The 24399-nt window shown below is 52.1% G+C and overlaps 1 protein-coding gene across 4 annotated transcripts in view; it reads left to right on the forward strand.

Annotated features, from left to right (window-relative positions):
• Positions 1-24399, forward strand: part of LRP4 (LDL receptor related protein 4) — a 53496-nt gene that overhangs the window by 16841 nt on the left and 12256 nt on the right. For all 4 annotated transcript variants that reach the window (XM_070383415.1, XM_070383416.1, XM_070383417.1 and 1 more), the window contains exons 5-34: positions 46-162; positions 500-628; positions 871-990; positions 1617-1742; positions 2341-2466; positions 2666-2800; positions 3170-3295; positions 4340-4570; positions 5414-5570; positions 6678-6895; positions 7056-7232; positions 7615-7737; positions 9599-9807; positions 9982-10063; positions 10838-10943; positions 11686-11887; positions 13348-13537; positions 13622-13753; positions 14663-14803; positions 15150-15236; positions 15343-15514; positions 16406-16568; positions 16662-16887; positions 17265-17568; positions 19242-19460; positions 19605-19739; positions 20762-20870; positions 22556-22700; positions 22974-23087; positions 23826-23961. In XM_070383415.1, coding sequence (XP_070239516.1) covers positions 46-162; positions 500-628; positions 871-990; positions 1617-1742; positions 2341-2466; positions 2666-2800; positions 3170-3295; positions 4340-4570; positions 5414-5570; positions 6678-6895; positions 7056-7232; positions 7615-7737; positions 9599-9807; positions 9982-10063; positions 10838-10943; positions 11686-11887; positions 13348-13537; positions 13622-13753; positions 14663-14803; positions 15150-15236; positions 15343-15514; positions 16406-16568; positions 16662-16887; positions 17265-17568; positions 19242-19460; positions 19605-19739; positions 20762-20870; positions 22556-22700; positions 22974-23087; positions 23826-23961 — 4657 coding nt within the window. The remainder of the gene's footprint in view (positions 1-45; positions 163-499; positions 629-870; positions 991-1616; positions 1743-2340; positions 2467-2665; positions 2801-3169; positions 3296-4339; positions 4571-5413; positions 5571-6677; positions 6896-7055; positions 7233-7614; positions 7738-9598; positions 9808-9981; positions 10064-10837; positions 10944-11685; positions 11888-13347; positions 13538-13621; positions 13754-14662; positions 14804-15149; positions 15237-15342; positions 15515-16405; positions 16569-16661; positions 16888-17264; positions 17569-19241; positions 19461-19604; positions 19740-20761; positions 20871-22555; positions 22701-22973; positions 23088-23825; positions 23962-24399) is intronic.

Raw genomic sequence — 24399 nt, forward strand, 5'->3', positions numbered from 1 at the left:
TGCAGGACTGCTGTCCCACTGTGTACCCCCCTCCCCACCCCCCAGACATGCGCAAGTGCTCGGACAAGGAATTCCGCTGCAGCGATGGAAGCTGCATTGCTGAGCACTGGTACTGCGACGGAGACACCGACTGCAAAGACGGCTCCGACGAAGAGAGCTGTCGTAAGTGGCCCCAGGACTCAGGCTGCCGGGCTGGGCTGGGGGCAGAGGGCGCCATGCGGTGGGCTGAGGGCCAGGCCGACGAGTGAAAGGACAGCGCAGGTCGCCGGCGGGAGGGTGGGTTCTTAGGCAACAGCTCCTCCTGGGCGGGGCCGGGAGGGAACAGGTGCCCCAGGTGAGAAGGGAGGCCTCCCTTTGGTCCTCTGGCAAATGGGCGTGTATCAGGGCCACGCCCAAGGAAACTTCTGTGTCTGAGTGCCTGGCCCCTTGGAGGAGTCCGGGCCCTTCTCCTCTGAGGGGGCCTGAGTGCGTGCCCTTCCCCGCCTTGCCCTCCTTCCAGCCTCAGCAGTGCCAGCACCCCCTTGCAACCTGGAGGAGTTCCAGTGTGCCTACGGCCGCTGCATCCTCGACATCTACCACTGCGACGGTGATGACGACTGCGGAGACTGGTCGGACGAGTCTGACTGCTGTGAGCACTCTGGCCAGCGGGGTGGAGGAGGGGAGGCCGGCTGGGAGGAGCTCCTGGGGGGGCGGGGGTGAGGCCCGGTTGCCAGCTGGGGCAGGAGCTCAGGAGAGGAGCTTCTAGAGTCCCTGGTTCCCTATGGGGCCAACCTGGAGGAGCCAGGGTGCCAGGGCTGTTGCTTCCTGGTCCACGGTGGGACGCTGTGTGTGTAGACTGGCTTAAGACAGAAGCCTGGCGTGTCTCCCCAGCCTCCCACCAGCCCTGCCGCTCTGGCGAGTTTATGTGTGACAGTGGCCTGTGCATCAACGCGGGCTGGCGCTGTGACGGCGACGCGGACTGTGATGACCAGTCTGATGAGCGCAACTGCAGTGAGTGGGGGGCAGTGCCAAGGTCTGGGCCGGAAGCAGGGACAGGCCACCTCTAATAAAGCTCCAAGATAGTTAAGACAGGTCCACCATATACAGTCGTGTAGGCTGGGCACTGCACAAAGGTGCTAGGTCCAAAGGATGCCAGTCCCCCAGTAGACTTCTTTATTCCATAATTCTCTAGATCTATATAGTCATCATGGCAGTTTTCCAGCAGATGGCAGTAAAATGTCTTGAGGAAAAGACACCTTTTTTTGATTCCCACAGAGATGCCATAGAGACCAACTGTGACCCTGGTGTCAAGAAGAGTGTCAAAGGGATTTCACTGCAGTCCTTTAGTTAAGATTTAACTTTGAAGACAGGGGTGCCGGTTTGATCCCTGTTTAGGCAGTTAAGCTCCCTCTTGCCTCCTGGCCAAAAAAATCCAAAACGCATAACAGAAACAACATTGTAACAATTCAATACAGACTTTAGCCCCCCAAAAAGAAAAATGGTCCACATCAAAAAAAAAAAAAAATCTTAGGAAAAAAAGTGGCGTGGGTGCTGGCGTAAAGTGCAGCCTAGGGTGGCAGGGTGGGGCTTCAGGCTAAAGCGGGGTCAGCCTTTCATCAGCCCTGTGCTTTGCCCAGCCACCTCGGTGTGTACAGCGGAACAGTTCCGCTGTCGGTCGGGCCGCTGCGTCCGTCTGTCCTGGCGCTGTGATGGGGAGGACGACTGTGCGGACAACAGCGATGAAGAGAACTGTGAGAACACGGGTAGGGTCTCCCTGGAGAGCCCCAGGCCCCTTAGCCCGTAGTTAGTCTGGAGCAAGGAGGTGGAAAGAGGGTGTTACTGCTGCCTCTCCAGTCGGGCCAACATGATGCTTTCATCAAGTCTTGCCCATGGCCTGGATTCTTCCTGCTTGTCTCAGTTACCAGTGTCAAATCAGGTGCATCTGTTGACCCGAAGCCTCACAGCCCGGAACACAATATCAGGGCCGGGAGTTTCAACGGCCTCTCACATTCTTACTCACACGTGGCCAGCGCCTGTTCCTCTGGCCTGCTCTCCGGTTGACAGCCCTACGCCCCCTCCCCTAGCCGCACAGGTGCCTAACACATGGGTGGGCTCTCTCATTCTGCCCCACGTCCCATCTTACCGTGCCACTGTGCTGTCCTGGGGAGAACACGAATGCAGACAGCCCTGTCTGAGCTGTTTCCTGCTCTGGACCCCGACCCTCCCACCTTGAGTCTCATCTGTCTCCAGCTCAGCATAGAAAATGACAGGCTCCCATCTTTTTGTTGTTGTTGACCCAAGCCCCGTCAGCCCTGCCTGGCACTGACCTGGCTGTCCTTCCCTCCTCATCTTCCTCTCTAGGAAGCCCCCAGTGTGCCTCGGACCAGTTCCTGTGTTGGAACGGGCGCTGCATCGGGCAGAGGAAGCTGTGTAACGGGGTCAACGACTGTGGGGACAACAGCGATGAGAGCCCCCAGCAGAACTGCCGTGAGTGTCCCCACCCCACTCCCCGGGTGCGCCCGCCCATGGTTTGTGGCCACGCCCCACCCATCTGCTTCAAAGAGAGTCCTCCCCAGGGACGCTTGCAGCCCCGGGAGCTGTTCTTCGTGGTCCAGGTGGAATGCCAAGTTGGCTGTCTGGGGGAGGATTCCGGGCTCAACTCCCATCTCTGGCTTGGCTGGCACAGGGCCCCGGACGGGTGAGGAGAACTGCAGTGTTAACAACGGCGGCTGTGCCCAGAAGTGCCAGATGGTGCGGGGGGCCATTCAGTGTACCTGCCACACTGGCTACCGGCTCACTGAGGATGGGCGCACCTGCCAGGGTGAGCTGGGGCCCCCTGGGCGGGAGCAGGGCGGGGGGCTGGGTTAGCCATGGGTCAGCCCTCTGAGAGACGTGACCGTGTGTCATTTTCTCAATAGCCCCGGGAGCTGGGGGTTGTTGTCCCTCTCATTTCGAAGACGGGGGGAAATGAAAGCTCAGAGAGGTTGTCACTTAATGAAGGTCACAGTGCCGATGAATAGCAGAGCTGGGACCCCAGCCCAGCTCAAAACCCTTAACCACTTGCTCTGTAGGCTTCCCGCTGGACCTGGGAAGTAGGCGGGTGTGTGGGCAGGAAAGAGCTGGTCAGCTTGGGAGCTCGGGCTGGAAGATGGTAGAACCGAGATCACCTGCCCTTGCTCCGTCGTCATAGATGTGAACGAATGTGCCGAGGAGGGGTACTGCAGCCAGGGCTGCACCAACAGTGAGGGGGCTTTCCAGTGCTGGTGTGAAGCAGGCTACGAACTCCGGCCTGACCGGCGCAGCTGCAAGGCTCTGGGTAAGGGGGAGCGGGGGTTGGCATTTGGCTGGGTGGGCAGAGAGCTGAGCAGGGCAGCCAGGGGCTCTGGTGCTTGGAGATTGGTAGAGTTAGAGAGATGTTTTTTTTTTTTTTTTTGCCTTTTAATTTTATATTGAGGTATAGCCGATTAACCGGAGAAGGCAATGGCACCCCACTCCAGTACTCTTGCCTGGAAAATCCCATGGATGGAGGAGCCTGGTGGGCCGCAGTCCATGGAGTCGCTAAGAGTCAGACAAGACTCAGCGACTTCGCTTTCACTTTTCACTTTCCTGCATTGGAGAAGGCAATGGCAACCCACTCCAGTGTTCTTGCCTGGAGAATCTCAGGGACGGGGGAGCCTCGTGGGCTGCCGTCTATGGGGTCGCACAGAGTCGGACACGACTGAAGCGACTTAGCAGCAGCAGCAGCAGCATAGCCGAATAACAAGTTTGAGCAAACTTGTCTTCATCTGGGAGATGGTGAAGGACAGGGAAGCCTGGCGTGCTGCAGTCCATGGGGTCGCAAAGAGTCGGACACGACTGAGCAACTGAACAACAGAATCGTCAGTTAACAATGTTGGGATAGTTCAGGTGCACAGCAAAGGGACTCAGCCACACATGTACATGTATCCATTCCCCGTACTCCCCTCCCATCCAGGCTGCCATGTAATATTGAGCGGAGTTCCTTCTGCTACATAGGTCCTTGTTGGTTATCCATTTTAAATATAGCAGCGTGTACATATTCATCCCAAACTCCCTAACTATTGTCTCCCCGTATCCTTCCTCCCTGGGGACCATAAGTTTGTTCCAGAGAGATGTTTCCATAGCATTAAAATGGATTGTGAGTTGCATTCTGGGCCCCAAGAATGGGATGAGGTGTACGCTTTGCAGGCTGCCAGTCTTCTCATAATGATGGATGCTGACAGCTTGAGACATGCCCTAGTGGGCCAGGAGGCTCCTTGGAGCTTGGAGGGGTGCATGCTGATGGCTGCCAGGGAGCAGCTCTGGAGCCCAGTTGGGGCCCCATTTCTATGCCACGTCCCAGGGCCGGAGCCTGTGCTACTGTTCGCCAATCGCATCGACATCCGGCAGGTGCTGCCGCACCGCTCCGAGTACACGCTGCTGCTCAACAACCTGGAGAACGCCATCGCCCTGGACTTCCACCACCGGCGCGAGCTTGTCTTCTGGTCCGACGTCACCCTGGACCGGATCCTCCGCGCCAACCTCAACGGCAGCAACGTGGAGGAGGTTGTGTCTACAGGGCTCGAGAGCCCAGGTAAGGAACGGGGACCCGTGGGGAGGGGCAGGGCCACACCATGTGCAACAGCACCCAGGGAGGAACACGGGAGTGGCCACAAACCTTTAGGCAGCAGAACGTCTCACAGTGAGGCCTTGCATGCAGCTCTAATACCGAAAATGTTCATTAGTCTACAGTCATTTTATAGGCTCAGATTTGTAATATTTGCTTGTTATTGAGCTCGATCACTGAGAATACTGAGACCATTTCGTTGAATGGAACTGTTTGAAACCAGAGATTTGTGGATGACAGCTGTAATTCTCTATCAGCCTGGCATCCCATCTAATTCTGACTTTTGTTTTGATTACTTCATATTAGGAATATTCTGATGGACCCAGATAGATAGCATCCAAATGTTTGCAGATTAGAAAAACAGTAGCTCGCTCTGCCATCTCATGCCATTCGACAAGCAGGGGAAGTGGGTTAGAATTCGGTATTAATTAAGCACATTTGACTCAGATGCTTATGGAACTGATGATGTTCCCCTGTAAAACCCTGAGGCACAAATTGCAAACCCCGGGCCAGTAGGGGTCAGGGAGCTAGGATTCCGGAAGTGGAATGTGATTGGCTGAGAGGAGGAAACGCATGACCTTGGATGGTTACTTGAGTTCTCTTTGCCTCAGTTGCTTCATCCTCATGGGGATTATTATAGCACCTAACTCACACAGTTGTAACAATTCAAGGTAAAACGTGTGTTTGTAAAATGGTGAGAAGAGTGCCTGGCCCAAGAAACAGCTTCGTGCAAGAGTTGCCCTTGTTTCTATAGCACACAGGGGCCCCCGCTGAAGCCCTGACGCTCTTTCCATGACCTCTTTCCTCCAGGGGGCCTGGCTGTGGATTGGGTCCATGACAAACTCTACTGGACCGACTCGGGGACTTCAAGGATTGAGGTGGCCAACCTGGACGGGGCCCACCGGAAGGTGCTGCTGTGGCAGAACCTGGAGAAGCCCAGGGCCATCGCCTTGCACCCCATGGAGGGGTGAGCGAGTTGTGACTCCAGCTGCCACGTTCCTCTTACATCCTTTAGGGACAGTTCCTCCGCCACCTGGGCCAGGCTTTACTGGGGGGCCAGGGGACCTCACAGTGTGGTGTTAATAGCCTTGGCTCTGCACCCAGACGCACCTGGGTTTCCAGCTCTTCGGTAACTGACTGTATGGCCTTGGGCTAGTTCATCTCTCTAGGCTTCCATTTTACTTATTTCTAAACTGGTGATAAAAATATACCTACCTCACAGCTGTGTGAAGATGAAGTGAGGTGATGCATTTTAAATGGCACAACACACATTATGTAAGTGGTAGCTGTTTAGTACCTTTGTTATTAGTTTATAGGGTTGAGCGAATTAATAAAAATTAGTAATTTTATCATTAGAAGAAAGGTCTTTTGCAGGGGAAGTTCTTTGCCTCTGGCTTTTAAAAATTAAGTGCAGTCAATTGAGAGGGGTGTCTTCTAAGACCCTACAGTTATAGGTCCCCTGGTTTAGAAGCGTAGTGTGTGTGTGGTACGTGGCATGTGTGTGCGTGTGCGGTACGTGGCATGTGTGTGCGTGTGCGGGTGTGAAAATGACAAAAGGCAGCGGCAGAGCTGTGACCAAGAGGAAAATGCCTGTCCCGAGTCGTAGCCCACTAGTATTTTTTGTTTCACAAGGTCAGGATTTTCATCTGTTTTGTTCACTGCCATGCTCTCAATACGAAAAGATATGCTCATCTCATAGCAGATACTCCAAAATATTTTTGTTAAATGAATACATTCTCTGTCTAGAGACATTTAAATTCAAGCATTGAGGGACTTCCCTGGTGGTCCTGTGGTTAAGATTCCGTACTTCCAATGCAGGGGGCATGGGTTGGATCCCTGGTCAGGGAACTAAGGACCCACATGCCATGCGATGTGGCCAAAAATTTGTTTTTTAATAATAATAAAATAAATAATTCAAACATTGAAAAACATTCTGTAAACCCAACAGAATGTATTTCCCACCAGTTGGAGTTCCCTGGGTGAAATCAGTAAGAGCCCCCTGCCTGATTACTATGCTGGGTACCTTACCTGCCCTCTACTGCCTGCCTCCCAATGTCCTTTTCTCTCTTCCCAGGACCATTTACTGGACAGACTGGGGCAACACCCCCCGCATCGAGGCCTCCAGCATGGATGGCTCTGGCCGCCGCATCATCGCTGATACCCATCTCTTCTGGCCCAACGGCCTCACCATCGATTATGCCGGGCGCCGTATGTACTGGGTGGACGCTAAGCACCACGTCATTGAGAGGGCCAATCTGGACGGGAGTCACCGCAAGGCTGTCATTAGCCAGGGTGAGGCCCTTCCTTCGCTCTCCTTCATCTCTCGTTCTGCTTACCCTGTCCCAGACCCCAGAAGCCTTTGGCAGAGGGTGAGATTTGTACAGATGCCAGGCCTGGCCCCAGGGGCCGGGCAGGCCATGTGTAGACTGAGGTCGTCCTGGACTTTCCCCAGGCCTCCCGCATCCCTTTGCCATCACGGTGTTTGAAGACAGCTTGTACTGGACAGACTGGCACACCAAGAGCATCAATAGTGCCAACAAATTTACTGGCAAGAACCAGGAGATCATTCGCAACAAACTCCACTTCCCCATGGACATCCACACCCTGCACCCCCAGCGCCAGCCTGCAGGTAAAAAAGAACGCCCACCTGGTGAGCTTCCAGTGCTTCTGAGAACCTTCCTTGCACCTGTCAACAGTTGCCAGGTTTCCCAGCAAGGAAATTTAAGGTTGGTGCTGGTGTGGACTCATTCCGCCCTCTGCTGGACCCGTAGGGTACAACATGGAGACTTAGGAAAGACTCATTCTGCTTTGCTATCCCCCATCTAATTCATGCAAACATTTCCTGTGTGTCAGGTATTCACTCTGCTCGTAGGTGGGGGCAGATATACAAAATAAGAAGACATAGTTTCTTCCTTCCGGAAGATCGTGCCTTTGCTACACTCCCACTCACTAGCCTTGGGACCCCTTCTGCCAACCTCACCTGACCCTCTTGCTCTGGGCTTTTTGAGCAGGGAAAAATCGCTGTGGGGACAACAACGGAGGCTGCACCCACCTGTGTCTGCCCAGTGGACAGAACTACACCTGTGCCTGCCCCACCGGCTTCCGCAAGATCAGCAGCCACGCCTGTGCCCAGAGTAAGTGGGTTTAGGGCCCCTGCCTCAGTGGACCTGCCTTGTGAGGGTGGGTGGAGCAAACAAGGGGGAGGAGTTTGGGAATTGCCTGGTTAGGGGAGGAGCCAGCTCCTCAGGCAGCCCCTGGAGAGGAAGAAGGTAAGGAGCTGAGGGCTGAGGGCCCAGCGGTCATCCCTGAAGGCTCAGGGACACCACAGAGTCAAGCATGAACCCCTGCAAACAGGCTTGTGGATCATTTCACCCAGGACGCTTTGTCCCTAGGCAGCAGGAGGTTTCCAGACCCTTCTATAAAGCAAGGGAACGGTTTCCTAGCTCTTTACCTTTGGGGCTTCCTTGGTGGCTCAGACAGTAGAGCGTCTGCCTGCAATGTGGGAGATCCAGGTTCGATCGCTGGGTCAGGAAGATCCCCTGGAGAAGGAAATGGCAACCTACTCCAGTATTCTTGCCTGGAAAATTCCATAGACAGAGGAACCTGGTAGGCTGTATAGTCCATGGGGTCGCCAAGAGTTGAACACAACTGAGTGACTTCACTTTTACCTCTAGCATCACCCTAGAGACTGTCTTAGCCCCTAAGCCAGAGAGTAAGGTAAAGACATCTGATGATGCTCTATATACAGAGGCCCAGGATAAATAAGTGTCTAGTGAGTGAAAGATGATGGGTTCCCTGGGGGCTCCCTGAACTGCTGCTTTGGCTTCCTTTGAGTGCCTGAAGGTATATTGCCTTGAGAGGGTGGGCCTTGTCTAGCTCAGAGGCGCAGGTGATTTTTTTCCTAAGAATAGTCCAGAGAGGAGTGATCCAACTGGGTGGCACACCCAGCCAGGGGCCGGGGAGATGCTTCACACATCATGGCTCTTCTGTTACTGCTGCGTGCCTGCTGCCCTCCTTGTCTCTGGTGAAAACCAAATTTCTCTCAGGACCTAGGTCCTTTCCAGAGAGTGAAACTATTCCAGGGAACAGAGGCAGGAGTCATTCAACGCACTTTGAATTGAGAACCTTGTTTCCTTGCATTCTCCTGTGCCCAGCTCTTCCCATGTGGTCTTGATGAGATGCAAGGAAGTTCCCCCAAAAGAAGTTCAGTTGATAAAGTGACGCAGGAAGTGCCTTTCTAAGCAGAATAGTAGACTGGGAAATATTCAGACAGACTGGAATAGGGGCAGGGGATGGAGAAGAGCCAGCTGGGAAAATGCTGAATAGGAGTGTGGCCAGAACTCCACCTTTGAAGTCAGACCTGAGTTCAAGTCCCCTGCTCCAGTGCTTGGTAGCTGTGGGATCCTGGGCCAGTTCCTGGGCCCCTGTTAGCCTCTGGATCGTTGATCCAGAAAATGAGAATAAGAATAGTGTGAACCACAAAGGACTGTTAGGAGGGTAAATGAGACAAGTCAAGGAAAACAGGAAGCTCAGTGCCGGGCAAGGAGCAGGTACTCAGCAAATAGTCATTATTGGCCCGAGTCGTGAAGAGCATAGAGGAAGGGGTCTTAGACCACACAGTGGAGCAGAAGTCCTGAAGCAGACGCGGAAGGCAGAGAGGTGGGGTGGGGGCTTGACAGGGATCTAGCCCAGTCCACTAGGGGACCCTGAGCAAAGTAAGAGCGGAGGAGAGTCGAGATACAGCTGACAGACACTTGAACAGGATGCCCTTCTGGGCCCTGCTGGCGTCTATTTCCATTGGCTCCTCAAGTCTGATGGTGCCAGCACGGGCTGCCCAGCGCTCAGAGGGGGTCTGAGGTGTGAAGCAAAGGGAACAAAGGGCACCAGACCCCAGGAAGTGTGGTTGAACCAGATGTCCCGCAGGCGAGCGTCTGTGTCTGCCACTGTTATCGGATTTAGAGCATTAAAAGAAGACCCCTTTCGGCCTTTGATCAGGTCTTGACAAGTTCCTGCTTTTTGCCCGAAGGATGGACATCCGTCGGATCAGCTTCGACACAGAGGACCTGTCCGACGATGTCATCCCACTGGCTGATGTGCGCAGCGCTGTGGCCCTTGACTGGGACTCGCGGGATGACCACGTGTACTGGACAGACGTCAGCACTGACACCATCAGCAGGGCCAAGTGGGATGGAACAGGGCAGGAGGTAGGGCCGGACGTGGGGCACAGGCCCTCAGGGAGGGCAGGGCAGAAGGGGTGGGATTCACCCTTTCCCAGGGAAGGGCCTCCCAGACCTTTGCCAGCCTGCCAGTTGCTGGCGTTTGGGCTCCAGAGCTGGGGTGCAAGTCCGGTTGGTGATACAGTCTTGCTTCCCGCCCAGGTGGTAGTGGACACCAGTTTAGAGAGCCCGGCAGGCCTGGCCATTGACTGGGCCACCAACAAGCTCTACTGGACAGATGCAGGTATGTAAAGGGCACGTGTGGCCTGACACTCTGGGATCTTCTTATTTAAAGCCCTGGCCTCAGCTCGAAAGAACCTAGTGTCCCTCCTAGCTCATTTCCGTCTTGACCTGAAGTCCTTGGTCAGTCAGGAGTGGTTGGGCTGCTGCAGAACTGAAGTTAGAAGCTCACATCTGAGGGTTTGGCATTTGCCATTCAAGTGGCAGCTACTTCTGCTGTGCAGCTGATGCTTGAGAATGTTTTGAGGCATTTCAGATGAGAAGCCTATACCCTGTGGTTTTCCTTCCATCACTGTTTTGGTGAAAGAGGCATTTTCTATTAGGCAGGTAAGTGTGGGAGGCAGGGAGAGTGCCTTAAATGAGAGCTACTCAAAGTGTGGTCCCTGGACCAGCAGCGTCAACATCACCTGGGAACTTGTTAGAAATGCAGATTCCTGGGCCCTGCTCCAGACCTGCTCAATCAGAATCTTTGGGGCTTAGGAATCCGTATTTTCACAAGCTCTTCTGGTTCTTAGGCACAGTACAGTTGGAGAAGCATGGCCTTAAATTATCAGAATGGGTTACTTGGGTTGAAGAAGCCTTAGTCTTCCAAGAAACGGAGCTAATCAATTCCTTGAATTTCTTCTTGAAATTCAGGTCCCTCCATGTTCATTGCTTTTATCACAAAGTATTTCTTGAGGATTTGTGGCACACCGAGCTCTGTGCTGGGCATGGAAGGTAAGAGGGTGAACGACCAAGACTCGAGTTGATATCTTTGCCCGCACTGACTTCTTGGTAGGGACAGACCGGATTGAAGTGGCCAACACGGACGGCAGCATGAGGACGGTCCTTCTCTGGGAGAACCTTGATCGCCCCCGGGACATCGTGGTGGAGCCCATGGGCGGGTGAGCGCCTGCCCCTCTGGAGCAAGCTCCCCTCACCCCCGATCTGAGGACTAGAGTGCAGTCTGGAGCCTAGGGAGAGAGGCCAGATCTTACAGGCACACCGAGGAAGCACGAGCAGCCTCAGAGCATCGTGACCAATCTGTCTCCTTCATGGCCAAGGAAATCTTTTACATCTAAAAATTCTTTTTCCTTCTTTTTCTTTTTTGTTTTTGCTTTTTGGTCTGCTTACTAAAGTAAGCCATTGTCTTTTTAAACAGTTTATCGAGAGTGACAATTCTCTCCAATGTCACTCTCCAAAAGTAACTGTTGTTAACAGTGGAGGGTAGTGTTTCCAGATTTTCTTCCCTGTGTATGCACACATATGGTGGTGGTGGTGGTTTTTGTTTGACAACATACTGTAGCTGTATCTTGTTTTTTTCACTTGGCTATATATCTTGGATATCTTCCCATTTGATTAGTAGATTTTTTTTTTCTTGATGGTTATATAGAATTCTGTTAAGTTAATGTACCGTAATTCTTTAACCTATCCAGTCAAGTAAATATTTAAGACCTTTGGTGGTTTTTGGTAGTGATATAAGATGTAAGACCTTCAGAGACAGCTCTGAACCCAGGAGGGAGCTGGAAACTGAGGCAAGAGGCTGGGGAGGCTGTGGGGCAGCCACTGCAAGTAGAAACCCTCGGGCCCTGGGAACCCTGAATCCTCAACTGGAAGGCTTGTAAGACCGCCCTTGCCTGTGCCCAGGTACATGTATTGGACGGACTGGGGTGCAAGCCCCAAGATTGAGCGAGCCGGCATGGATGCCTCAGGTCGGCAGGTCATCATCTCTTCCAATCTGACTTGGCCTAATGGATTAGCCATCGACTATGGGTCCCAGCGGCTCTATTGGGCTGATGCCGGCATGAAGACGATTGAGTTTGCCGGACTTGATGGCAGCAAGAGGAAGGTAAGCGTGGCACATGGGCATCCTCCCACAGCCCCGACCGCCTCCCCAACGGGGCTTCCTGGCTGGCAGCTGACGGGACCCAGGGAGGCCTAGGGCATATCCAGTGTGGGGTGAATGCTATTTCTCTGAGACTATGGCTGTACTCCAGAGCCTGGGGTCCCTGCTCCTTGATGATAAAAGCGAACTAGGGACCATGTGGCTTGTGGGCCAGGGTATAAGCGCTTTCCTAATAACCATCACCACAAATGCTAATTTATCACCAGTCACATACTAGGCCCATGACCTCTCTCTCTCTCTGTTAATTTTGGTATAATTTCCAACTTAACAAGCTGCAGGAAGAGTCAAAAGAACCAATAACTGATATTTTGCCACATGGTTATACCATTCTCATTCTCTCTCTACACATGCACACACACGCACACACACACAGACCTTATTTTTCTGAACCGTCTGAGATTCCATTGGAGATATCCTGCCCTGAACCCCAGAGAGTCCAAAGAGTCCAATGCGTATTTCCTAAGAACAAGAACTCAGTCTTTCATAATCATAGTTCAGTGATCAGTATCAGGAAATTTAACATTGATACAATATTACTGTCTAATCCGTAGTCCATATTCAGCGTCACCACCAATTGCCCCAATGATGTCCTTATAACTTTTTTTTCTTTTTTAGTCTAGGGTCCAGTTCCAGATTACAGTTGTTTTAAGTCATGATGTCTCTTTAATCTGGAACATTTCCTCAGCTTTTCTTTATCTTTCTTGATCTCTGTATCTTTAAAGAGTAAATGCCAGTTATTTTGTAGAATGTCCCTCAATTTGTCTGACGTATCTTTGTGATCGGATTCAGATTATACATCTGGGGCAGGAATACTACATTAAGTCGTGTCCTGAGTTCTCAGTATGTCTTATTAGTAGCCGCAGATGTCAGCTTGTCTCATCATTGCAATACCAATTTTTTCTTCTAAGATTTGTTTTTAATGTGGACCATTTAGAAAGTCTTTATTGAATTTGTTGCCATATTGCTTCGGTTTTATGTTTTGGTTTTTTGGCCACAAGGCATGTGGGATCTTAGTTCCCTGACCAGGGATCGAACCCACATCCCCTGCGTTGGAAGGTAAAGTCTTAACCACTGAACCACCAAGCAAGTCACCATCTTTGATTGTGTGGTGAAGGTGGTGTCCACTGTGAAGTTGCTGTTTCTCCTTTTGTAGTTAGTAAGTCACTTGTACAGAGATCCTTTGAGATTATATAAATAATACATGATCTGTTAGAATCATCACACAACCCTTGGAGCCAGGCACTGTCATGATTCTATTACAGATTGGCAGACCAAGGCTCGAGATATTTTATAACCAGCTCTAGCTCAAGGTCACACAGCAGGTGGTACTGGCAGAGTGCGCCCTTGACGCCTGTACTGTCAGACCTGGTTGGGGCATGATGTAAGCGCTGGGGCCCTGGCAGGTACTGATCGGAAGCCAGCTGCCCCACCCATTTGGGCTGACCCTGTATGGGGAGCGCATCTACTGGACCGACTGGCAGACCAAGAGTATCCAGAGTGCCGACCGGCTGACGGGGCTGGACCGGGAGACCCTGCAGGAGAACCTGGAGAACCTGATGGACATCCACGTCTTCCACCGCCGGCGGCCCCCAGGTGACCGGCCCTTGGCCCACACTGGTTTCTCCTTGGCTTCCCTCTGCCACGGTCCTTCTCGTTGACTCCCTCCTCCCCACCCAGTGTCCACACCATGCGCTACGGAGAACGGCGGCTGCAGCCACCTGTGTCTTCGGTCCCCAAATCCAAGTGGCTTCAGCTGTACCTGCCCCACAGGCATTAACGTGATGCCTGATGGCAAGACTTGTTCACCAGGTAGGTCTAGGCATCACAGACCTGGCTAGAGCCTCTTTGGGACAGGGGCAGTGACTCTCTACCTTCCTCGCAAGTGGACTCTAATATGGTCTGAGGGACCTAAGCTTCTAGAGGCTTAGGGGCAAGATAAAGCTTTTTTAAAAAAAGAGGAGATGCAAGGGAACAGGCAGGCAGGATTAGAAGCAGGGTCCAACTAGGTCTCATGGCATCTTCATGCATATTAGAAAAAGATGCTCCTTTCTTTTTTATTTTCCTCTGTTGGGAAATTGTTATAATATACTGATTCAGTTAGACTAAATCACTTTAGTTCCATCTGCCTCAAATTGGTATAGTAAATACTAGAACATGTGATAAATTACAAGGTAGTGGTACCTCCTTTGGAAATGGCACTTGTGTGAGTAGGCACGACCAGCACAACCTTCATGATAATCTGAATTGAAAGGTCTCAGAAGCAGGAGCTGGCTGCCCAAATGTTGGAAGCCGATGTTTCTCTCTAGGGGATGCTTCATGGTAGGCTACATTTGAACCCAAACTTCCTAGGGAATTTGAGTGAGAAAGGAGCTCTAAATCGTCCCAGGCTGTGGGCAAAGCTCTGTTTCACTTAACGTGAAGTTTTTTAAACTTCAAAGAGATTCACTTTTGTGACAATAATACAGAACTGTGTCCATGAATCAGACCCAATGCTAAGGGTTTTTCTGTATTGACCTTTTATCCCTACAGCCCCCTGTCATTGTCCCCATTTTACAGATAATGAAACTGAGGCTTAAACAATTTAAATAATGTGCTCAGGATCACACAACTAGAAACTAATGGAGGCGGAAAGCGTGAACTTCAGCTTGCCTTACTCCAGATCCTCTCACGGCAGTGCTAGGATGACTGTCCTCTTTCCTTCTCTCCGCACCTGGGCAGGCATGAACAGTTTCCTCATCTTCGCCAGGAGGATAGACATCCGCATGGTCTCCTTGGACATCCCTTATTTTGCCGACGTGGTGGTACCCATTAACATCACCATGAAGAACACCATTGCCATTGGAGTGGATCCCCAGGAAGGTCTGCGTGATCCTCCCTGCTCTCCTGGCCCCTATAGCAACGGCTCTCTCCTCGCTACCACCTTTGCCTCCTGCTAAGAGCCTAGAGGCCTCCCGTTCCCTCTGGCACAACCCCTGCCCATCTCTGTAGCACTTTCTCTTTTGTTATGAGGGCATGGGGTTGGGGGCCACGTTCTTCATCTCTGCCAAGGGCTATCCTGTTACAATATTTCTCTTGATTTCCTCTCCTTGGGGACACAGGGCTCTCTGACGTGCCCAGGCGTCTCAGAACACGAGTCAGCGGTGTGTGTTCCTTTGGAGGCGGGGCGGGGCGAAGGTCCGGGCTGAGCCCTGCCTTTCCTTTCCAGGAAGAGTGTACTGGTCGGACAGCACGCTGCACAGGATCAGCCGTGCCCGTCTGGACGGCTCGCAGCATGAAGACCTCATCACCACAGGTGGGCCCTGCTCCCAGCCTTGGGCCCGCCTGTCTGGCTACAGCGCTGGGGAGAGAGCCCATCTGTCTCAAGGCAGGAGCCAGTGTGCTCTGTTGACTTCCTGCAGGGCTGCAGACCACAGATGGCCTCGCAGTGGATGCCATCGGCCGGAAAGTGTACTGGACAGATACGGGAACCAACCGGATCGAAGTGGGCAACCTGGACGGGTCCATGCGGAAGGTGTTGGTGTGGCAGAACCTTGATAGCCCGCGCGCCATCGTATTGTACCACGAGATGGGGTGAGAGCGGCTCCGGGGCCCTGGGCGGCAGGATGAGCGCGCCCGCCCCGCAGGAGCACCAAGACTGACCTCCCGGGGGCGCTTCCTCTCCCTTGTGATGGCCTTCAGGGTGGCCGTAGAGCATAGAGGTTCAAAGCATGAACCCTGGAATCAGACACCCAGATTTCAAATTTTTTCACCATTTATTAGCTGCGTCTGTCACTTTGGGTTCAATATTTAACCTCCCTGGTCCTCAGATGGCAACCCACTCCACTCTTCTTGCCTGGAGAATCCCATGATCAGAGGAGTCTGGCTTCTGCACCCCATAGGGTCCCAAAGAGTCAGACACGACAGATGCGACTTAGCACACACGTGTGGTCTTCAAATTCCTTACCTGTAAAGTGGAGGTGATAATGAAAATGCATGCCTTGTGGACCTTGTAAGGATTAAGTGAGATAATGCATGGAAAGTACTAAAAATTTCTTTTAATTTTTTAAATATTTTAATCATTAAAAAAAAAATTTATTTGGCTGTGCAGGGTCTTAATTATGGCATGTGGGATCTAGTTCCCTGACCAGGGATTGAAGCTAGATCCCCTGCATTGTGAACACTGAGTCTTAGCCACTGGACCACCGGGGAAGTCCTGAAAGTAGTTTTTTTAATCGTGAAAAACATCACATTAAATTTACCATCTTAGCTATTTTCAAGCATACAGTTCAGTAGTGTTAGTACGTTCACATTATTGTGAAACAGGTCTCCAGAATTTTTTCGTCTGGCAAATCTGAAACTCTGTAGTCATTAAACAACTCCCGTTTGTACGTGTAAATGCTTTTCACGGTGTTTGGCGTATTGTGAGGACTCCCAGTGTACAGGAACTGTGGGAGGAACCAGCTATTACCGTCTCTTGCCCAGGTTCATGTACTGGACGGACTGGGGGGAGCATGCCAAGTTGGAGCGGTCTGGGATGGACGGCTCCGACCGCGCCGTGCTCATCAACAGCAACCTCGGGTGGCCCAACGGACTGACTGTGGACAAGGCCAGCTCCCAGCTGCTCTGGGCTGACGCCCACACCGAGGTGGGGGTCCTGCTCCTGCGCAGAGTCTGGGAGTATAGGGGGGCCGTGGGACATCTCCTAACAGCCACCCGGTACCCTCTCCTTCCTCCACAGCGAATTGAGGCTGCGGATCTGAACGGTGCCAATCGGCACACGTTGGTATCGCCTGTGCAGCACCCGTATGGCCTCACCCTGCTCGATGCCTATATCTACTGGACTGACTGGCAGACCCGTAGCATCCACCGTGCCGACAAGGGGACTGGCAGCAACGTCATCCTGGTGAGGTCCAACCTGCCAGGCCTCATGGACATCCAGGCTGTGGACCGGTCACAGCCCCTGGGTGAGAAGACCCCGAGGGCTGTGAGCCAGAGGCCTCTGACTTTCTGGGGCCGTCTCAGCATCAGAGATCTATCCAGAGCAGAGAGATGCCTTTACAACCAGAGGGACAGGGACCTACCTAAGCTCCTCCTCCAGGATCAGGCTGTGTTCCCTCTGGGTACGACGGGTACTGCATACTCCCACGGCAGGGTGCTGTCCCCTTTAAAGGACTCCCGGAGATACCCCTGCTCATTCCAGCTCATCCCTGCTGGGCACCAAATCCTGTTATGCAGAACAGTAGACCATCAGGCATGATCAAACCTGTGCCTCGGTTAAGATTCAGACCATATTCCGGGCCGGGTGTCAAAACTTGCCCCTTTCTCTCTCTTTCGTCACCAGGTGTGAACAAGTGCGGACCCAGGAACGGTGGCTGCTCTCACCTGTGCCTGCCCCGGCCCTCGGGCTTTTCCTGTGCCTGCCCCACCGGCATCCAGCTGAAGGGAGATGGGAAGACCTGCGACCCCGCTCCTGAGACATACCTGCTCTTCTCGAGCCGCGGCTCCATCCGGCGTATCTCCCTGGACACCAGCGACCACACGGATGTGCATGTACCGGTCCCCGAGCTCAACAATGTCATCTCCCTGGACTACGACAGCGTGGATGGCAAGGTCTATTACACAGATGTGTTCCTGGATGTTATCAGGTATGAGTGTCCCTGAAAACCTCCAGAGGACACAGACCTGCTTCCCGTCTCTGATGGCTGAGGTCATGGCCTGGGTTCACCTCTAAACGGACTGAGTGATTTGGCAACTTGGATAGGGAGTTCTGACCTGGATTTGTTGCTTTGCAGTGTTATCCCAGAAGAGTTTCAAACTTTTTTGTTTGTTTGCTTGTTTGGAGATTCTGATGTGCTTTGCCAGGCTTCCCGGGTGGCACAGTGATAAAAGAATCCACCTGCCAGTGCAGGAGACTCAAGAGACCTGCATCTGATCCCTGGGTTGAGAAGGTCCCCTGGAGGAGGAAATGGCAACCTACCCCAGTATGCTTGCCTGGAAAATTCCACAGACAGAGGAGCCTGGCAGGCTACAGTCCATGGGGTGGCACAGAGTTGGACATGACTGAGCACACGCACGGCCTATCTCGTGTTTCATGAATTTATATTTTTGGTCGCACCTTGCAGCTTGCGGGATTCCCTGACCAGGATCAAACCCATGCTCCCTGCAGTGCAAACAGTGTCTCACCCACTGGACCTCCAGGGAATTTCCCTATTTAAGGAGGACTAGAAGTCCAGTGTGTAAAACAAACAGATAAAGTCAGGCTAGGGACCCGGCGCCTTCTACCCCTACTACTGGATGCTACAGGACTTCCACGGATCCTCTAAGACCCACTGATTAGTTGGCCACATCGCCAAACTGGGTGTACTGTAATACAGAAATACCAGCCAAATGCAAGGTTTATGGTGGTTTGCAAGGTTGTGCTTGTTTTTGTTTTTTAAATATTTTTTGTTTTATTTAAATTTTTATTCTTTCAATTTTTCACCCAGCACAGCCAAGGAACGTGGTACCCTGCGTTCACGTACGTTCACGTACCGTTAGAGGGGTTTACCACGGCAGAGATTCTCATGTGGAAGAACAGGAGCAGTCCCTTTTTTCTCCCTGAGGGGTGCATTAGAATCTCATCCTGAGAGCTGGTGGGCATGTAGAGTTTAGAGAAGGCCCCCATGTGTGGTGACATGCCCCTTCCCCCATCCTGGGCTTGAATTCCCTCCTATAGGTCAGACTGTTATAAAAAATGCACAGGTAGATTTTGAAAAATCTTCCCTTTCTTCTAATCACCACCTGGCAATCCTTGTCTCCTCCTGAAGGTGTATGGGGCTTATTAACCTGCCTTCTGGCAAGACATGGGCCCAAATGCCACCTACTTAGAGCAGGAAACACTCTGTCCTCCCAATACTTTATTCATTAGGTCTGCAAGTATTTTGAATTCCTACTGTGCTAGACGCTGAGGAATGTACTTACAAATGGGCTTCCCAGGTGGCGCTAGTGGTAAAGAACCCTCCTGCCAACGCAGGTTAGACTTAAGAGATGTGGGTTTGCTCCCTGGGTCAGGAAGATCCCCTGGAGGAGGGCATGGCAACCCACTCCAGTATTCTTGCCTGGAGAATCCCAAGGACAGAGGAGCCTGGCAGGCTACAATCCACAGGGTCACAGAAAAGCTACTTAGCATGCACACATGCATGCATGTACTTATAAATACTTGGTCCCTGCCCCTTGGAGCTTACAGTGTAGTGGGAATCCAACTCTGGGAATGTGGATTAAAGGGGTATCAGCCTATTGCTGATCTGATCAGTCATCTAACCCTGGGCTGTTCCTCAAGGCGAGCAGATCTGAACGGCAGCAACATGGAGACGGTGATTGGGCGTGGGCTGAAGACCACTGATGGGCTGGCGGTGGACTGGGTGGCCCGGAATTTGTATTGGACAGATACGGGCCGAAACACCATCGAAGCATCAAGGCTGGACGGTTCCTGCCGCAAAGTGCTGATCAACAATAGCCTGGATGAGCCTCGGGCCATCGCTGTTTTCCCCAGGAAGGGGTAAGTTTTTGGCCAGCAGGAAAGAGACCCAGGGGAGAAGGGCCTGGGGAGGAGGCACTTGAATATGCCTCTTTCTTAATGGTATTCTCTCGACCTCTGGGTGCCATCTTCCCATGCCTTGCTGATGCCACCATCGTGTCCCAGGTACCTCTTCTGGACAGACTGGGGCCACATTGCCAAGATCGAACGGGCGAACTTGGATGGCTCTGAGCGGAAGGTCCTCATCAACACAGACCTGGGTTGGCCCAATGGACTTACCCTGGACTATGATACGCGCAGGTGGGGATCCTGTCCCAGACAGCATCCTGGAAATCGGGTGGGCAGAGGAGAGGAAGACTGAGATTGAAGTAGTGAAAAAAAAATGACCCGGAGAATGGGACTGACCCTCCTTGATGGGGGTGAAAGCTCCTTGGTGGGTAGGGAAGAGCAAGCAGCGAGAAGGAATGAGGTAACATATTCTTGGAACAGGAGTCGCTGAACCCAGCATTCGACCCTCAGGTGGGCTTTGTTTATCTGGTTTACGTCGTGTTTTTATTTTTTAATTTATTTTGTTGTTGTTGTTCAGTTGCTGTCATGTCCGACTCTTTGCAGCCCCATGGACTGCAGCACGTCAGACTTCCCTGTCCTTCACTATCTCCCAGAGTTTACTCAAACCCGTGTCCATTGAGTCGATGATGCCATCCAACCGTCTCATCCTCTGTCATCTCCTTCTCCTGCCCTCAATCTTTTCCAGCAGCAGAGTCTTTTCCATTGATTCAACTGCTCTCATCAGGTGGCCAAAGTACTGGAGCTTCAGCATCAGTCCTTCCAATGAATATTCAGGACTGATTTCCTTTAGGATGGTTTGATCTCCTTGCAGTCCAAGGGGCTCTTAAGAGCCTTCTCCAACACCACAGTTCAAAGTCATCAATTCTTTGGCACTCAGCTTTCTTTATAGTCCAACTCTCACATCCATACTTTACTGGAAAAACCATAGCTTTGACTAGATGGACTTTTTTCAGCCTAGTGATGTCTCTGTAAGAGTCAAAGGGTGATCGAGTTGCTGAAGATGAGACGGGGTGCTGGCTCCCCTGAGGTCACTCAATTTCTACCCCTCTCCAGAACCGCCCTGGCCTCCCCACTTATGAGTCACCATCCCAATTCCACTCTTCAGCTTAGGGACTCCCAGTGACCCCCTCATCAGGTCACCACGACTGCTCACCGCACCTGCCAGCTCAGCTCAGGAGGGGACAGCCAGCTCCCTGAGGGCAGGGCTGGGTCCCCCGCTCGTGTCTTCAGCAGCTACCATTTCTCCTTCACAGGATCTACTGGGTGGATGCCCACCTGGATCGGATTGAGAGTGCTGATCTCAGTGGGAAGCTCCGACAGGTCCTGGTCAGCCACGTGTCTCACCCCTTTGCTCTCACGCAGGTACTGACTCGGAGAACGGGACTCACCCTCCTTGATGGGGCGTATTTCCTCTGGGCTCTGTGTCTGCTCCAGATGCTGCTGAACAGATGTGCTACGGAAGCCCATTTTAGGAGTGATTCTTGTACACGGAAGCCTTGCCGCCATGCGCCCTGCTGCTCCCGCTTGCCCACATTCTAGCATTCAGAGGGGCGGCTGTCCCACAGCTGCGTACGGAGTCAGCCGTGGGACTTGTGAAAATGCACATTCCTGGGCAGAGGATATAAAGAATCTGCCTCCTGAGGGTCGGGCTGGGAATATTCATTTTAACAAGTTCCCCAGTTGATCCCAGTGCTGTGGTCCCAGCAAGAAAACTCAGGCAGCTCACTTAACAGCCAGAAAGTGGAGTGGCTGAGAGCCAGCGTTTTGAGGCAACAAGCCAGTCAGTAATTATTGGGGGAGTGCCTCCCAACGAGCCAGCTCTGTGGGTTCAAGTTCTGCCTGTGTCATGAAGTGACTGGGCAACTTGGACAAGACAGTGAACTCTCTACACTTCACTTACCTGTAAAAGAAATGAGTTTAATAATAGTGTTCTCCTGAAGTCGTGTCTGACTCTTTGTGACCCCACGAACTTGTAGCCTGCAAGGCGCTCTGTCCATGGAATTCTTCAGGCAAGAATCCTGGAGTGGGTAGCCATTCCCTTCTCCAGGGGATCTTCTCAACCCAGGGAGGGAACCCGGGTCTCCTGCATTGCAGGCGGATTCTTTACTATCTGAGCCATCAGGGAAGCCCAAAATATACACAAAGCATTAACACAGTACCTGCCACTCAGTGTGTGTTATTTCTGATCATTTTAATTAGTATTGGCTGACATTATTTTTTAAGAGTTCTAACCTTGTAAAACAATTCAAGGAAGGAAAAAGGTATCTTTGTCCTTTTTTTGACAAAACATCCACTCTATCTATATTCTGCATTATATCCTACCAGCCAAAAGATTTTCTCTGACTTTACTTAATGATAGGCTTTCCCCCCTCATACTCCACATGTAAAACTACAGGATTATACTGAGTTTAGTTTTCTCGTCTACAAGTTTCCCTGGGGTTTCTGATGTATACCCTAGGGATGGGAGGGGAACCGCCTACACCGCCCTTCCTCCCCTGGTTGAGAATCTCAAGATCACTGAATTAGAGGGCAGCTGCCTGCAGAGGTAACCAGGGAACTTGGGCCAGGGCTGTGAGTGAAGGGCTTAGAACAGGGACCCAGAAGGACCCCCCACCTCCACAATTTACTCCTATTTGCTAGGTACAGGAACTCAGTTATTCACTGAGCCACTGAGTTGACTGAGGACTACATGTTAATGCTGGAAACTGAGAGATGAATAAAGCACATTCTTGTCCTTGAAGGGCTTAATCTGGCAGGACCGATAGACATGTAAAAAATGACCACAGAATGTCAAAACTTGCGTGCAAAAGTGAGGACGCAGCTGAGAACAGCATGGACAGAAGGGTGAATTCTCTGTGGGTAAGAGATCTCCCTGCTACCAGGGGGAGATCTCCTGGGTAAGGTCATATGTGGGGATGCATACAAGTTGATCCGGATATATGAAGAAGAGGGCACCTGGGCAGCAGGAATGAATGGGCTGAGGCACGGAAGCTGTGGTGGGGTCTGCCTATTAATAGTTACCCTTTTGGGGTCCCCTTGTTGAGTAGCAGGACAGGTGGATCTACTGGACAGACTGGCAGACCAAGTCCATTCAGCGTGTGGACAAGTACTCAGGCCGGAACAAGGAGACAGTGTTGGCGAATGTGGAGGGACTCATGGACATCATCGTGGTCTCCCCTCAGCGGCAGACAGGTGGGCTCCCAGTCCTGAGGCTGCTTCCGTACCACTGGTGGGGTTCACTGGTCACCCCAAGGACTGTTAATAACCAAGACGATCAGAGCCACCGGAGAGCCACGTTCACATCTGAAGCTCTTAGTCCTTTTCGGCCCCCTGTTGTTATACCCCTCCTTCCTGCCCCACTGTCCCTGGGAGTCAGGGAGCCCTGAATCTCCTCCATTTGGAGAAGCGTCAAACTGGGAGACTTGATTCTACCCCAGGCCAGATGTTCATTTGCTTTGCTCATAGGGACCAACGCTTGTGGCGTGAACAACGGCGGATGCACTCACCTCTGCTTTGCCAGAACCTCGGACTTTGTGTGTGCCTGTCCTGATGAGCCCGACGGCCGGCCCTGCTCCCTCGGTGAGTTGGACTGACGGGCCCCCCTGCAACAGCGGAGCCCTTGCAAGGGCAGGGGATCAGCAGCTTTTTCCATCTGGGTGAGACTGTCCCTCAGGGGATCTTACAGCAGAGTGACTAGGAGCTTTGAGCTTGAGGTTTGGAACGGCACAGAGTGGGTTCGTCTGGCTCTGGTGCGTGCGTACGTGTGTATGTGCGCAGCTGTGCTGGGGCTTCCTTTGTCACGTGGGGACTTCTCTAGTTGTGGTGCGCTGGCTTCTTGTTGTGGCACATGGGCTTCGGGCTCTGGAGCACGCGGCTTAGTAGTTTCCGTGCATGGGCTTTCTCTAGCTGGGGCGCATGGGCTCAGTTGTCCTGCAGCACGTAGGATCTTAGTTCCCCAACCAGGCATCCAGCCCACATCCCCTGCAATGGAAGGCAGGTTCTGAGCCACTGGACCACCAGGGAAGTCCCTGGCTTCTGGCATTTACTAGAATGGAAATCAGCTCTCTTGAGTCCCTGATCCCTGCTATAACCCGTGCATGACTCTCTTTCTTCCTGCCCTTTGTGGGCCAGCTAGCCCATCCAGAGCTGTTAATATTGGAAACCAAATCCTTTTTAGCAAGAAGGACATCTAACAGGCATGTCTAGGATGAGGGCAGCTAAAAGATGGCTCCGTCAGGTTCTCCAGATGCTACTCTTGGACCACAGGTAGATATTTGGGGCTCCAGTGGTCCACTCCAGCCCTTGTTTTCTCTCCAGTACCTGGCCTGGTGCCCCCAGCTCCCAGGGCTACCAGTATGAGTGAAAGGAGCCCCGTGCTACCCAACACATTACCGACTACCCTGCGTTCTTCTACCACCCGGACCCGTACATCTCTGGAGGAGGTGGAAGGGAGGTAAGTGCATTTAGTATGGGCCTGAGGACTCTTTGATCCAAATCTCATCCCCTGCCAGAGACCACCACAGTCCCAGCTTGATAATTCTGGCAGATGGGAAATGGATTACATCATGATCCACTAGTCCCTGCTGTTTGGAACTGGAGATGATATTTAGTCTTGCAGATTGTTGCAAGTGTATTTTTTTTTTATAGCTCTGGAAGCAAGAAGCTTCAAGAGCAGCTTTAGAGAGAAATCATTCAGGAAGAGTTTCCCCCTGGCATTCCTCCTTCTTCGTTTCTTTCTGTGATTTCTGCTCTGGCAGAACAGGTTTAGCACATGGTCTTCTCCTACATTTTACTTAGAAGCCACCAAGTCATAGTGGTCTCTGGGCTGGGGCTTTTTAATTTGAGACATTCCCAGGTATGTGATGGCCTTAGCTTATAATGACCTGTAACA

The sequence above is a fragment of the Bos mutus genome, chromosome 15, assembly GCF_027580195.1.
Source record: "Bos mutus isolate GX-2022 chromosome 15, NWIPB_WYAK_1.1, whole genome shotgun sequence".
Taxonomy (NCBI): domain Eukaryota; kingdom Metazoa; phylum Chordata; class Mammalia; order Artiodactyla; family Bovidae; genus Bos; species Bos mutus.